Source organism: Epinephelus fuscoguttatus, linkage group LG1, assembly GCF_011397635.1.
Source record: "Epinephelus fuscoguttatus linkage group LG1, E.fuscoguttatus.final_Chr_v1".
Lineage (NCBI taxonomy): Eukaryota > Metazoa > Chordata > Actinopteri > Perciformes > Serranidae > Epinephelus > Epinephelus fuscoguttatus.
In genome coordinates, this window is record NC_064752.1 from 42,397,344 (window position 1) to 42,413,373 (window position 16,030).

Genomic DNA, 16,030 nt, shown 5'->3' on the forward strand with positions numbered 1-16,030 from the left:
GAGGTTATAACACACTAACCAGGGTTTGTAGGGTGTGTTGTTCACTGGAGACTATACTCAAAAAGTCAGTGTGGATACTAAAAAATACTTGATTTTTGAGTGTGTACTACTATCCCACAATGCAAGACAAAGATAGCAGCTAACAGCTGTAAAGATGGCGAGAAAGCTCTTCGAAAACAAATAAGTAGTCCATTTTTTGAAAAATACTCAAAACAAGGCAGTGAAAAAGTGTTGAGAATTCTGTAAATTAGTGAAGCTCTGAAATGGCAGACATTCTGACTTCATATAGCAGCTCTCTTAGTTGTCCCATTTCACTGAGCCAGCATTAACTATACTGAACACAGTTCACAGATTCAACCAGATGTTGCGTCAAAGTAAGCAAAACCAGCACGCATAAAAATGTTAACATTTATTGCTGTTTCTGAATATCGCACTGAAAGCAAAAGCATTCAGAGTATACACAGAAATTATACAATTATATATGGTTTCACAAAGGCAGTGAACACATACTGTATTACAATCTACAAAAATCTACTTTACAGAAATTTAAAATTCTAAATATCAAAAAGTACAGCTGCAGAAACAGGTGTAGAACTGGAACCAGAAACTGCTCTGGATATCGGTCGGTGAAACAACATGGTGACATCACGATACAAAGAAAGCAGAAGTCATCTTTGTACTTACAGCTGGTTTTGTAAACTACAACTGGCGGACGAAACAAAAAACATACTCCAAAATAACTAATTGAATTGAAATGATCATATAAATTATGGTGGTTTTTATGCATCCAAAATATATCATTTTACAGAAGACGCCTCAACAAGGTAGCAAGTCATTGTATTGTTAGTGGGATTGGTAGTGTATCATTGCAAAAAGAAAATGTGGTTAAAATAATATAAGGACACAATGGAGAAAAAAAGTCTCCCATCTCATAAGGATGGAGTGATACTTTTTAAAATAATGCATGTTCTCAACAGCCTGATGGAACTTGGTGGAGTAACAACAGAGCGGTGGTGTGTTACCCTCAGGTCATTGCTTGACTAAAGAGCATTTTAACATGAGCTTCAGCCAGGAACAGAAATGGTGGTTGGTAGCTCAAATATCTTCAACAATTTCATAAGTACCCAGGGGCTGGTATGGCTCTGTTCTGACCCTGGTAGTGTGGTTCACTGGGCTTAAAGGGTTCAAAACGTAGACTACCAATCCTGTCACAATGTCCAAAATGGATGGATTGAGTGGTGTAAGAAAAGACCACCCCAGCATCAGAATCTCATTGAACACACAAAAAAGAAGAAAGAATCCAGCCAAGAAACTCAAAGCTGCTGAAACCAACCCCTTTTGAGGGAAACTTAAAATCAGAGAATAAGAAGATCAATAAAATATTCCAGTTAAAAAGAAAAGAAAAGAAAAAAAAAAAACTTCAAATGAAATTTTATTTGTATGCCCACATCAATGCCAGGTAGCCATTTTGGAGGAGTGTCCAAAAGCGGGACGAGGCGTTCGTCTTGTGTACGAGGTGCAGTTATCCTCATTCCCAGTGAAAGTCAAGCTGGATTCAAGGACAAGCTGGTTTATGGTCACACATGGCTGCAGGGCGCCTTCAGTCTAGTCCTGCTCCATGGGCTCCTCAGTGGTCCCAGTGTTCAAGGTGGCACTTTCCATGGCGCCCTCTGTAGGAGGTTCAGTCGTACTGCTGGAGGGAGCGAGAGCTACGTCTTCTCTGGCTGCCTCTGCGCTCTCCTCTATGCTACAGCTGCTACCACTGCTGCTACTGCTGCTGCTGACTGGGTCACTGTTGCTCTCTTCACTGTCCCTGCTGGTCTCGGGGCTCTCCAGGACGCCTGCGGGTGCCTGCTGCTCTGTCTGATCCATGTCACTGCCCTCCTCCTGGGACCCGCATGGCACCTCCCTCTCAGCCTGCTCGGCCTCCGGACCTGAGCCTGCAGATGCCTCGGCCTGCGTGCTGCTTGTTGGTTCTGCGGTAAAAAAGACATAAAGACACCAAAGAGTATGATTTATGTTTTTGCCCTCTTCAGACTGAAATGACCCAAATCTTTCCAGGCAATTTAAGACAGATGAATGAGTGGTTTGCTTGTCTTCTTGTCAGGCACCAAATTTTAAAGACCACACACACACACACACACACACACACACACACACACTTAATTTGTCATGAAACAGAGCTTCTCACATTCTCTCACATAAGCTCACAAAATGGATTCAATGCAGTCATGTTAATAGGTGTTCAATGTAGTGAGTCCAGGGGACCCACAGGTGGTCATTTTATTGGTTCCCTAAAAGAGTTAGTGGTTTTTGATAGGTTATAGTGTTTAACTTGTTTTTAATGTTACATGGCTATAATTACTGTTTTATTCATGTATGCTGACAATAATCAAACACATAAAATCCTAAATATGAAATATACATATATGAAATATACTTCATTGACAAAACCATAGACTGTATATATATCTCTATATACAGTCTATGTACAAAACATTATACAAATGTCACTCAGTGTAGAGAGCAATAATGTAATGTGTAAATGAAATGTGATTTGTGATAATCCATCAAAATTTAATAAGCTGCTGTTTAACGTTCACAGTTCAACATTCTGACAAATATGCTTATTCTCGTTCTTTCTGAGAAGAGTTTTAATATTCTTCTGTCACTCATTCAGACAATGAACATGAATTGCGAATGAACATGAATTCATCTTTTGCAACCGCAGATGGTGAGACAATGGCAACCGCTGCTAAAAGTATTTTTTCAACACGTCATGTCCCCTGGAGGGTAGAGCATCATTGGATCATCACTGACACGAGTCAAGACAAAAGATGTTGCAATGTTAACACATAGTCAGATTGTAGGAATGCCTGTAGTGATATCGGACATATTTGTGATTGGTTGATTAACCTAAAAATGTAAGGTTATTGTCTGCCAGTGGTCCCCAAGACCTCTGTATCATGCCCCTGACACTGTTGACTTTTATGCCAAGCAAAAGCGGCGCACAGAGCTTCAAAGAGCTGGGGATGAGAATGAATTCACGGATTTGTTGTTCATAATGTAGCATTGTCAGGGGAAAAAACAGCGCGTCTCGTAGACTCATTGATACTGAGTTTACGGCATCCTTTCAGATTTTAATGCATCAGGCATGCAGGATGGATACCTTGCAACATCAATGCAACATTTCCTTTCAATATTGCTGAGAAGCTAGATTTAAGTTACACTGCATAAATATTTTAGGTCAAGCATGTCAGGCTATCTTTTTAAAATTGAGAAATTCACAAATCCAGCTATCTCAGAAGGAGGTGTGTTGGAAAGCAGGGTTTCCCCACACATTTATTTATTTGTGACGCACCACCACAGCATCAACATGCCCCACATTTACATTTCCTCGTTTGAGAACTCTGTCCCTCTCTACCTGTCTCTCACAGCTGAGAGCACTCTGGAAACAGATAGAGCAGCTGAGCACAGAGCGCAGAGAAAGTTAAACTTCATATTGTTTCTGTGTTGTCCATCATTAATCCAACCACTTTTGGACAAAACCAGGTATTTCCCCATAAAAAAAGTGCACACCACAGTCCAGCACTGGGTCTAACAGCAGCAGACGAATGTATGTTTTTCATGCGCTCTGCGTTACCTGCTCTTCTAATCCACTGATCTAGTCTGATCAATCTGACCACAAACTCATCAAATTAAAAGTCTGAATGTGTTAATCAGCTTGTTTCTCAATAATCCCCCCTATGAGTCAAACTAAAGAAGAAGAGGAAACAATAGGAAAAAATAAAAAGTCAAAGTTAAGCCCAGCACTGGCTTTTTGTTGAATGAACCAGCTCAATGTTGAATTCAGGGTTGGCCTACAAAAAACATGTTTCATGCAGCACTCTGTATGCAGCGAAATACAGCCATTTTAACAGTAATGCTCCTGGTTTCCATAACCTACCTGGGTGAGCTCATGAACAGCCCATAACATAATTTCCTCTCGGTAATGCAACACATCACATACAAACCGACGACCAGTTAACACACAGCACACAAGAACAGCCTCCCTACCTTGGTCCTCAGTGGCAGTAGCACTGCTGGAGGCTTCATTCTCCTTGTTGCACCTGACCTTCTCCTCTTCATCTTCCTCCTGGACCATGGCTTCTGCCTCTTTTGAGAGGCAGGTGGCATGTAAAGGCCTCAGTGTGTCAACCTCCTGTTCTTCCTCTTCGTCCTCCTCATCTTCCTCTTCCTCCTCGTCCTTGCTAAACTTAAGTCTCTTCACTTCCTGCTGCTCGGCTTCCATGTCCTCTTCTGTATCTTCCGGATGTTTGTTCTTCACTGAGCTGCCCAGAGAACCTCCCGACGCTGAAACCTCACTAGCAGGAGAATCAGGAGATACAAATGTGATTCCAGTGGGTTTATGTTGAACATAGATAACATATTTTCTGGTGAGTGGCTTCTGACATACCTGGAGCCTTTTTCGTCTTCTTGCTCTGTGTTGAGGTCTTTGTTGTCTGTGCTGTCTGGCAGGCCATTAGCTGCTAGTGAGTTGGCCAGAGACAGCTTCGGTCGGTTCAGCGGCCGGGGAGTTCCAGGACCGTTCACTTTCCTAACAAAAAGCCACCACAGAGAAAGAGGGAAAGGGGTTGGGGAAAAACAAAAACATTTTAACCATCATGAAAAAAACGAAAAAAAGATGTTGTATTTTAATGTATGTGAATTTCAGGATCAAGGACAAAATCTGTCCCCAAAACAACCTCTCTGTAAAAGCAGATGTGTTTCCAGGAAGCATCACTCCATTCATTCTGTTGACAGCACTGCATCCATTTTTCCTGTACAAGCAAGTTAATAAAATAAATAAATAAATACATACAATTCCCACCAGCTTCATATTAATTTGTTATTGAGGTTGGTTCTACAAAGTGTTTCACTTGAACAAAACACTTACTCTGAGGTTGGATGAACACAGCTTACCACCATTACATTCTGGAGGGAGACAAGAATTTCCAAATGAGTGAAAACAGGTGACAGCAGTTTAACAACATTAGAGGGAAAAAACAGCCATGCTGCTTGGGACATACCTTCTCCACCCCTCGAAGAAACTTATCTGTTCCTGTGTAGTTCCTCTTGGGTTCTGTGAGCAGCTCGCACAAGCGCTGGATCGTAAATGGAATTCTAAAATTAGGAAGAAAAAACATTCATTATACTTTTAACAGAAAATGTACCGTTTAGGTGGTCTTCTACACAAATTTGCCTGAACATTCTGTTTCACACTTGTTTGGTAAATTTGTTGAGTACTCGGGGATTGTGGGAGCTTAGGAGGCGTCTAAAACCTAAATCAGTCATGATTAAGTAAGATAAATTGAGATTTGTGTCCCTGTGAATCCAGTGTTTTCAACAAGCGCATACAACATCCAGCTAGGTAAAAGTAGAAGCCAGCTGAGGATTAGTGGCTTTATGCTCAAAGCAGTATTTCCCCACTGGAAAGATGGCCTTTTGATAAAACAGGAGCTCTTCTCAGTAGAAAGTAAGAAAGAAGAAACTTCTGAAATTGGTGCTACAAAACCACAGAACACAGAGGGACACTTTTGCCTAAGAGGGAGAAAACCTACAACTACCAGAGTGCACTGTGCTGCACCAGACCAATAAACGCTCCCGCTGGTGGGTGACGGAATGCGAACACGTCCATTTGAAACAATGGCAGCTGAGTGGGAACAAAAGATCTTGATCTCTTACAGTTAAACAGTAAACTAAAATATGTTTCTGAAAACATCTGAGGAGAGAAATAGGCAACTCAGTAACAGAATCTTGGTTTATATTTATTCAGTGCTGCCTAGACCTTTTGATCTCAGTTTTTTCTGCCTCTTTTCACTGTGCAGGAAACAGTATGGTGCCGACTTCCTGTTCACAAACCCTCACTATTACAATTTAACACAGTACTGTAATATGTTTCTAAAAACACTGTAGGCAAGAAATAGGCAATGCAGTAAAGATAACCTTGATATTTATTTGATCAGCACTGAGAGCCAGTGAAACCATTTTGCTGGGGACGAGGAGGGATATCTCTGCACTGGTTTGATGGAGAGAAGTATACCAGTTCATTTATATATACACTACCCACATTATTTTGATACAAAGCTCGTTGAAAATCTGCTAAATGCCCTTATCAGTTGTCTGTAACACATTTTTTAGGCTGAATTCTGTTTCCCTTTTTTAAAGTAAAGATGGTAACAAACTGTATCGCATTTACATTTTGCTAACTGGCATTTACATTTGACAGTAAGATGGCGTATTGTATAGAGTCCTAGGGGTGCGACTTCTTGACAGGTAATATGAACAAGGCTATTAAAACTGCGAAGCCATCACATTCCTCCTTATACATTGTAATTGGCAATATAATGAGGGGTGTTTTCTTTACTTGAAATTTTCATAGATCAGACTAAATTATAAACTGCACAGTGCATGGATTTTTTTGAGTGCATTTCCAAATGGTTCAAGCTGATTTTCCCTCTTAAGTTTGCATTATTGAATCACAAGTATTCATGGTTAGAGCGCCTGTTTCTTAAATCCAATATATATTAAACTTTGGAGCGCATTCAGAAAAAGAAGGACTTTACAGTCATCATGATCTTACAGATCCCAGCAGAAGGGGATATCAGAAGGTTTTTACAGAGAGCTGAATGTCCTCAGAGACGTCCTCCTCCTCAAAATAGATCCAACAGTCAAAACAGGTAAAAACACAGAATAAAGCAGCTTCACATTAAAAATAAGTGTTTCTCTGATGCTCTTCGGTGGCCATGGGACATAAGGGGGCTGCTAGCTGAGCTGACTCTAATATTAGCTCAGCTTGTTTTTAGGTGCTCAGCTTGTTTTTAGGTTAGGATTTCTTCAGTGGTCTCTGTTAACATGTTTTACTCTGAGCCGAACTATCGGCAGAGGTCTCCTCCTCACCAAAACAAACCGACCCAGTAGTCTGTGAGCCAAGCTGCTGCGCACATGAACTCAACTTGTTTCTCTAATTACTTAAGATCCAGAGGTCCAATGACCAAAATCCTTCATCCCTTTAAAACATATAGTTTACACGACCAAGATCTAAAATGTGACAGGTAAGTGACTTGATACAGTAAAAAAGTAGTTGGCTGAAGATGTTTCAATGTCCAGCCATCCAGCTGACACTTATGGAAAACTCTGATTCATCATTATTTCTATTTCGCATTGTAACTGACAGATTCCCACAATGTCAACACATGGCATTGTGGGATCATTTGCATCTCCATTTTGAGAATTTTGAAGGACACTATGTTGGGCATAACTTTCACAACAAGTCAGTCAATTGGGAGTGATGCGGGTACGTTCCTGATCTTTATCACACACAAACTTAATTACTCTGGCAACACTAAATATACACAGATTCAAACAATATATTTAATGAGGCCAGACCTTTCCATACAATTTGGGACACACTAAAAAGCCAATAGATGTGGCGCTGTTTCACAAAAGCGACAATATCAGCAAAACTACTGCATTTTACAGTCATAACACAGAATGAAGAACTGTATAATAATTACATCTTCCACTACAAATATTTGTGTAGGAAACTGGGTGAGCTAGAAGTCATCAATCCATGGCATGTGTTGGCCATGGGAAACCAGACATATTCAATCTGGCATCCCCATCCATACATTCAGTTTGGCACTGTAGCTGTAATACAGAAATGTACTCATGTAGCTGGTCACCTACCCATTGTATCCCTTCACAATTTTCAAGATTCTCTCCTTCATATCTTCAAATGGAATTGACTCCACGTTGGGATTTGCAGGACCTCTTTGCTCAGGTGCTGAGGCCCTAAAGTCATCCATCACCTTCTCCAATTTAAACAAGAAGTAGTTCCTAAATTGGGACCACTGAACCCTAGAGGAAAATGATAAGCAGAATAAGGCGCAACATATTAGGCATGATACATTAAATAGAGGAAAATACAGCTCAATTGGACAAAAGCATACTATGGCTGGATGTTGCATAAGCTATTGCAACACATTCATTAAAAAGATGAATTTAAATACAGTTGCACTGATAACAAAACTGCACAACAAACTAAGAAAAAAAAATATTTTAATCTCTGTATAAATAGCATTCCTGGACCGCACATCTATTGTTGACTATAAACACAATTATGGTATAACGTTAAATCATTATCTGTGTGTGTTCTAGTAACATTAGATATGAGGGGAGAAATGATCAGGCCTGCTATGTTTACTTACATGGTCTCTCCTGTCTTGGCAATATGACATAGAAACTGCTCCAGAAGAGGAGATGCCTCCTGCTTTGCCTTCTTGTCAAAATCTGAGGAGAAACAAATGCGGACATTACGTTGTGTTCCAGCCTGTACTAGCCTTGGGAGATGGACAGGCTTTGATTTAACCTACAGCTTTTATAACTCGGCTATAATGCTTGGATGTTATAATTACCTTCAAAGATTGCCTAAACTCTAGCCAACTAAATGAGGCTTGTTAGCAGGTCTCTAGCGAAACTTTGGGTGAAGACGATCACATTGTCTTATTAACGTTAGCTATTTACATAACGTAGCTAGTAGGAGCTATCTATCTCGCTATGTCGCTTGCTAGCTGTAACTAGCTTAACTTTAGCGCACTAGCTAGCATGTTAACTTAGCCGCAGAAGCGTAGCCGGCAAACAGTAACGTTAGTCTTCCAATAGCCGGTGACACCGGCCAGTTATTTCATCCCGACAAAAAAATATCTGTTAGCAAGTAATATCAGATACTGAGGGCAAATAGAAGGCAGGACAGTAAAGAAATCATCATATTTTAGTTAGCTTTCCACCTGGCTAATGAATTGACATTAGCCAATGGATAATGAACAGAAAGCTAACCATTTCCGTGAAACCGCTTGTGCTGTTAGCGTTAGCTGGTAATGAGTAGCAGCTAGCTAGGGACATTAGCCTGTGAGCTACAACCCGTTTGTTTCTTATAATGTAACAATTGCGGAAGCACACGTACAACACGTAGCCTTAATAAACACATAAACTATCGAAATAAAGTGAAATGACCTCTGAGCGCCTCTTGAAGCGAGTCAACTTCCATCACGTCGTTGCCCTCTGTCAGTCTTGAGGATGTAAAAGGCAGACTGGCGGCTAGCTGCTGCTGCTAAGCTACGATCTCACAGGCAAAGAGGAGGGAGCATTTTAATATGGCGCCGTGAGGTCACTGCCTGTTCAGCAACAGACAAGGCACTGCACTGAGAGGAGCACCAGAGCCCTGTGGAAAACATACCTGTAAAATGACAAAATGAAATACAATAACATGAAATAAAATAAATGTTTACGACAAAAACGGGGTATAATGACAAATGCAAGTGGCAATATCTCAGCAATCTCAATTTTATCCACTGCAAGTGAGACAATCTCCTCTTTCGAACAGGATCATTTGTTGAATTTGTAACATATTTTTTTATATTGCATTGTATTATTGTGATCTTATATGTGTTTTTCATTTAAAAAACAGGCAGGATCAAATAAACAGATGTTTGCCCTAACAGAGTAGCTGGGTATACCAGAGTGACAGTATTGCTCAATGCTCTCTAAACATTGCTAGAGAAACAAGAATGTGATTGATAGAAGTGAACTGTCTGAATGGTTTTTATTTTGTTTTATAGCCAATATACTTGTTTTGTAGGTATTAGAGCTTGGTCCAGTGTCTAGGACTTAGCGAGATAAATAGGCAGAAATGGAATATTATACTAAGCGCTAAGTTTTCATTAGTGTATATTTTATTTATTTTATATACTCTATTAATCCCCCTGAGGGGAAATTCATTTTTTTCCACTCCTTTGTCATTAACACACAGGTCTGAAAGTTACACACACGCACAAACAGGACCTATACATGCACAAAGTGGAGAGATGTCAGAGTGAGGGGGCTGCCTTGGTAGGGCACCCCGAGTGGTTGGGGGGTTTGGTGCCTTGCTCAAGGGCACCTCGGCAGTGCCCAGGAGGTAAACTGGCACCTCTCCAGCCACCAGTCCACCAAATATTATATATATAATAGCTACTGTCATAACTGTTGTGTTTCCATTACCTGAGAACAAGCCGTTTATATCTTTATGTGAAGTGGGTCCTCTTCTGCAGAGGACGCCATGTTGTTTCTGCAGTAGCCCAGATAGGACCAACCAAACATTGGGTCCAAAGCCTTTCCTATTTTCGCATCTACCACCACAGTTCTCCCCTGCATTCTTGGCACAGAAGTTTTAGTTGGTTGCAATCTGCAGCCTCACCACTAGAGGACACTAAAGTCTAAACACTGGACCCTTAAAGTAAAACATCACCTAAATTAAGAATTCCAATGATATTTCAATGACAAGTGTGAGAACAATTTAATTCATGAATTTTGTCATCAAAAAACTTGGAAACGCCAAAATTTGAATTAAAATCCCCTGATTTGCACAAACTAAAATACACTCACTATAGCCGGGTTTTGGTTAATGAGAAAAAAATTTTGATTCGCAAAACGGGGGATGGAAAAAGTTATGTTCGAATTAAGTCTGATGTAGTGCACTTTCACCCCAACTGCTTCCGGTGTTTCTGGTTCACTCATAAGGCAAAAACATTGCGGAAAACAACAACACAAGACTTCTGTGGACGGAGGACAAAATAAGAACGTTTCTAGTCTTAATACGGTGGTAATGCATTTACAAGCTGGTTGACAACCACCAGAAAACGTAGAAGAAGAAGAATGCAAGACTTGTTTTGTTTTTGGTTCTGTGGAAAACTCGTGCGAGTTCGTAGTTTTCACCAAAGTCAGTACATTTAATGGAAACACACAGGATTCGTATTTCTTTTAATGCACATTTCTCAATGATTCAAATCACTTTTGGATGGAAACATAGCTACTCAGGTTCTTGTCCATCATCAATGATGGGTAGTTGCATGTCACCATCAGACACAAAGCAGTCTCCTTTGACCAGCCTAGATGGTAGGCATTTGGGATCAGAGGTCATATCATTAGCTGTCACAGTCTGTTTCGTGGGCATTATTCTCAGACTCTGGCACAACTGAAATGCTTGTGATTTTTGCAGAGGGATCATCTGCATCAAGGATGTCCAAAACCTCTGCCAAAGTATACCTCTCTAATCATCCTGGTTTATCTCTGTGGAAAACACGAAACAGTTTGCTCCCATGGCCACTGGGGGCCACCATTTTGTGAAATTAACGCAATTTGAAATGGATATTTTTTACCAAACAATTCCAATTCTATATCCCTGTTCATGTACAATAGTGTTAAAGATGTTCTCCCTGTATTTGACATCATTCAGTCCTTCTAATCTACCACACAATGCAACACAGTCAGCGCTAACATTGGCAGCACTAATAGCTAGCTAGTTAGTTAGCTAGCACTAGCTACCAAACACTAGTAATGTTGGTTACCAAATGTTAAAGCTAACACTATCAAAAACTGTATTGTTACCAAATATTAGCCCTTTGTAATGCTGGTAATGTTATCTAACATTATTATCTACTGACAAGGTATGTGCCCACCGGCAACAATAGTTGCTGCTTGGACAAATGATTGCATACAGAAAAACTATACATCCAATGCAAAATTTCTGTTGCTCGGATGATTCTAGAGACTTCCATGAGTAAGTAGATATATATATATGTCAACAAAAAAAATATTATTATAATATGAAAATCACCTTTACTTGTGGGGGTTTGTCGTCGCCACGCCCTCAGTAAGATGGGTCAGGAACTCAACAACACCATGTGACAGGAAGTATGTGGAAACTTCTTCTTCTTCTTAATATGATTTTCTAAGGTGTCTACTCACATATCACTGATATATAAAACATGTATAGTATTTAGAAATGTATTTTTAAGTGGAAAATGACAAGCATACACTTTGGCAACTATTGTTGCTGGTGGGCTTAAATGGGTTAACATCTTTCCTAATTCACTGTCCAGGGTGCAGCTCCAGACTTCATACTTAAGGGTTTTTTTTTTTATTTACTTTTATTAATCCCCCTGAGGGGAAATTCAATGTTTTCACTCTTGCTTGTCAATTACACACAGGTCCGAAAGACACACACATGCACAAACAGGACCTATACATGCACAAAGTGGAGAGATGTCAGAGTGAGGCGGCTGCCCTTGGTCAGGCGCCCCGAGCGGTTGGGGGGTTCGGTGCCTTGCTCAACGGCACCAGTCCATGCTCCATATTTGGTCCGGACGGGGACTCGAACAGGAGACCCTGCGGTTCCCAACCCAAGGCCCTATGGACTGAGCTACTGCCACCCCAAAACTTGATGATATACTTGATGATGATGATGATGATGATGTACTTGATGATATACCAAAGTTGAGTTTTTTACACTCCAGCGTTTGGATTTGTTTGTTGTTATTTTTTGGACTGCTTTAGACCATGGGAATAACATATATGAATTTTGAAAATAGGCATAGTTCCCCTTTAAGTCTGTCTTATTGCTTTTGCTAATTTGCTTTTCCCTGTGCTCCTGACATGAACTCAGGAACTGAAACTGGATTTAAATAACTACATTTGCTAGACTCCTAAGGCACATAACTGGGGAACTCTTGTTATCTTTTTCCTCAAACATTAAAATATTATATTTCTTCAAGCCATTGGTGAAACACATACAGTGGTTAAGTTCAGTTCAGGTCCAGTTTCAAAACACATTATCATATTAATTATCAAACCAAACTAAATATAAATACAGATGCTAATGTCAAGACAAATCTTTGGTGTTGTGATGCAGCAGTTACCGTTGTGTATGTTGTGTATCTTACCTTACTGCATAATTCCATACATTTGTGAGAGTGCATTTCATCCATTTGCATTACTCTGGTATATTTCATTCCCCATATACAGTATGTAAATAAGACTCGGTGCATTGCATTGATTTATTTAGAAACATGTGTTGACTGTACAGCCATGTTCTGTTTCCAGTTTGAATGATATATTTAGATCATTACACCACACTGAACATAATGCTGCTAAAACATGTGACCCAACAGACCATACATCATATTACAAACTAAGATATCCTCTCAAACACACACACACACACCACCACTCATTTTCTTGTAATAGTAAACATGACTATTTATATATGGCACATAATCAGCTGTAGTATGTCATTATTTTTAAACGCTAGCACTTTTGGTTTGGATCCACTTGGACAGTGTAGCATCTAATGTGGACGTGTTGCGTACAAACAAACATCCTGTCCTAATATTATTCTGAAAGTGCATTTTAACATTCGCTTTTTAACATTGAAAGTCCACATTTCCTCTGTTGTACTGTATCTAATACTGTCAGTGGCATTTGGCCAAGAACTCGCAACTCTTTTCATTCACACAGGCTCACATTTCAAGTTATTTGCTGGTAAAACATTCACATGATTTTAAAGGAGTGGTCTATGAATCTACTACTCAAAGTAGTAAAGCCTTCCAAAGTCCAAAGTTTACTTTTAGTGTTAACCATGTTTGTGAGGAAAAATAAAGAAGGTTGATTCTTTCGTTAAATGCTTGATTGACACAAATGTGCCTTAATTTAACTTTTAGCCCACACTTGAGATGAAGAGCTCATACTTTCATAATTCTTGATTTAAAAAAGATTTTGTGCAGTTTTTTTCCCACTGTAGCTTTCCAACGTTGTCATACATTTCATCACCGTACATAACTGGGATGTGGAAAGTTTCAGACGGCAATAAGGCAAACCTACTCTACGGCATCACTGACCAGCACTGTATGCTTCTCTACATAGGCTCATTATCTATACCATCTTTAGAGGATCATTATGTTCATAAGACCATTCCAGGAAGAGTTGTGTGTTGGATACACTGCAAACACAGAGCCAATAGTTCAGTCTGGACGATGCTGGTGTGACACATAATCCACAGCAGGATGGTCCTTGGTGTTTGCCAGTTAAAAGTTGGAGTCCATTTCTCCATTAGTTATTTGTGCGGCTTGACGTGTCGGACCACTTTATCCTCAAACGCCTTCCTCATGGTCTTTTCTATCTGCTTGAGGAAGACCTGAGGAACCCGGCCACACAGGGTGTTGACTGTGTCCAGGAACTTGGTCTGGATGGGGTAGAACAGCGACTGGAACATGTTGTCCTCAAAGGGAAACTGCGGGGACAGAGTCATTGTCCTGTGTCAGTTCTGATCTAAAAGCTGTTTCAGTTTGATCATTTTTTAATGGAACATATCACACACTAAACGATATTTACAAATTCCATCAGTAGGGGTGGGGTGGTGGCGTTCAGTATTAATCATAAATTATGGCCCAGCTTGTCTTTAAGAGGCTTATCTCAGTAGAGCAGCGAGGGAACTGACTCTGCTGCCGGAGAAAACAAATTCTAAATTTAAAAACTGACCCAGATTGTTTAATGCAAGCAAGAGAGAATCTGTATCAGAGAGAAAACACTCAACGCTGCTGTTTTTGCTGAGCTGAAGTCATTAAAGGAACAGTCCAACATTTTTAGCAATATGTTGCTTTACATTAACCAGAGTCCGATGAAAAGATGAGACAGGTCAATAGCTGTTTGGTTGTAAAGGGGTGTATTTTTTCATAGGGCTAGGACTCCCCATGCTTCCACTTCCTATGCTAAGCTAGGCTAAACATGTCAGACTATATTAGGAGGCACAGTTGAAATTTGTATTGAGCTTTTTAACCTGACTGGTTAATGGAAAACAACAGTATATGATACAGAGTATATTTGTTCTCCTATATTTAAGTATATTTACATTGCCCATGAGTTCGAAAGGCTGAGTAGGAATATTAGCTGTTGGTTTTAAGGAATACTTCATCCGCAAAATGACCGTTTGTATATTTATATATTACCCCCCACGTGTTACCTTGAATTTATGAAAAACACAAAGTTTTCCCACTATGCCTCCATGGTGAACTGAGAATCCCAAAAAGGAAAACATTCTTGATAAACTGAAGTAATCAGGGTCCGCATCTAACAACAGCAAAACTATATCAAAACATCTCGCACAACTCGTGCAGTATAATCCAAGTCTCATTGATCCAGACGAAAGCTCAGTGCTCACCAAACACATGCAATTTCAGAATCAGAATCACAAACGGATTTATTGTAGGTTTTCACTTACAAGGATTTTGGTTTGGTTCTTTGGTGCATACATTACACATACAATAAAAAACATATTAGGAGGAATAAAAATGCTGAAAAGTACTGCAACACTCAAGAATATAAATATAGACTACAAAAATTACAATTGAAAAAATGTCATTACAACGTTACATTTAAAACACGTAAGTACAAACGGTCTCATGCACGGACAAGTAGCCCAAGCACGCTATGGGCATGCTACTCTTGTGTGGAAGTGTTTTATATTGTAACATTCTAGTAAAAGTACATGTGTTTGGGAAGTACTGAGCATACTAGAATAGAACAGCTGATGTCATGACATCAGCTAATGGGGATCCTAGAAATAAACAAATAAACAAATACGACTGGATAATGGAGACTTGGATTATACTGCACAAACTGTGTGAGAGTTTGTAAACAGATGCTGTGATGTAATTTTACTGTGCAATGAGAATGTGCCCCATTTTTGGATTGTCCGGTCACTGTGTAGGCATGCAAGAAAGACTACGTTTTCTTCACAAATTCACGGTGTCACGTGGTGATCAACTGATAAACAATGTGAAACTCAGCCCATTGTAGCCATATAATACTCACAATTAGATTATACACATTTAAAGGCCTTCATTAAGTTGGACTCAAGTAATAATAACATTACACAGTATATTATGATACTATTAATTATATTACTCCTCCATTATCCATCATCCTTCATTTCCATGAGATATTTTGATATGCCATAGCAGGTAAAGCACAGGTGTAACTATTAACATTACTGATAGATAATACCAGTTTACCATAATACTTACACCTCAGCTTTTTATGATGCTCAATTTTTGCAGTCATATTGTCATTAATACACATGAATGCAACATTTCTGTTGTTTCCCATCTAATTAGGT

The 16,030-nt window shown here is 39.7% G+C and overlaps 2 protein-coding genes across 2 annotated transcripts in view; both read right to left on the minus strand.

Moving 5' to 3' along the window:
- Positions 1–396: 396 nt before the first annotated feature.
- On the minus strand, positions 397–9,216 carry ppp4r2b (protein phosphatase 4, regulatory subunit 2b). The gene is made up of 9 exons (XM_049583310.1): positions 9,055–9,216; positions 8,250–8,331; positions 7,729–7,899; positions 5,070–5,163; positions 4,937–4,974; positions 4,746–4,820; positions 4,457–4,597; positions 4,057–4,364; positions 397–1,976 (listed from the first exon to the last, which is right to left on the minus strand). Exons 1-9 carry the CDS (start codon positions 9,086–9,088, stop codon positions 1,606–1,608), a joined length of 1,314 nt encoding a protein of 437 aa, XP_049439267.1. The 5' UTR covers positions 9,089–9,216; the 3' UTR covers positions 397–1,605.
- A 3,463-nt stretch (positions 9,217–12,679) lies between these two features.
- gxylt2 (glucoside xylosyltransferase 2) overlaps positions 12,680–16,030 on the minus strand; it is a 33,982-nt gene continuing 30,631 nt past the window's right edge. Inside the window, exon 7 of the mRNA XM_049588327.1 lies at positions 12,680–14,146. Coding sequence (XP_049444284.1) covers positions 13,970–14,146 — 177 coding nt within the window. The 3' untranslated portion in view covers positions 12,680–13,969. The remainder of the gene's footprint in view (positions 14,147–16,030) is intronic.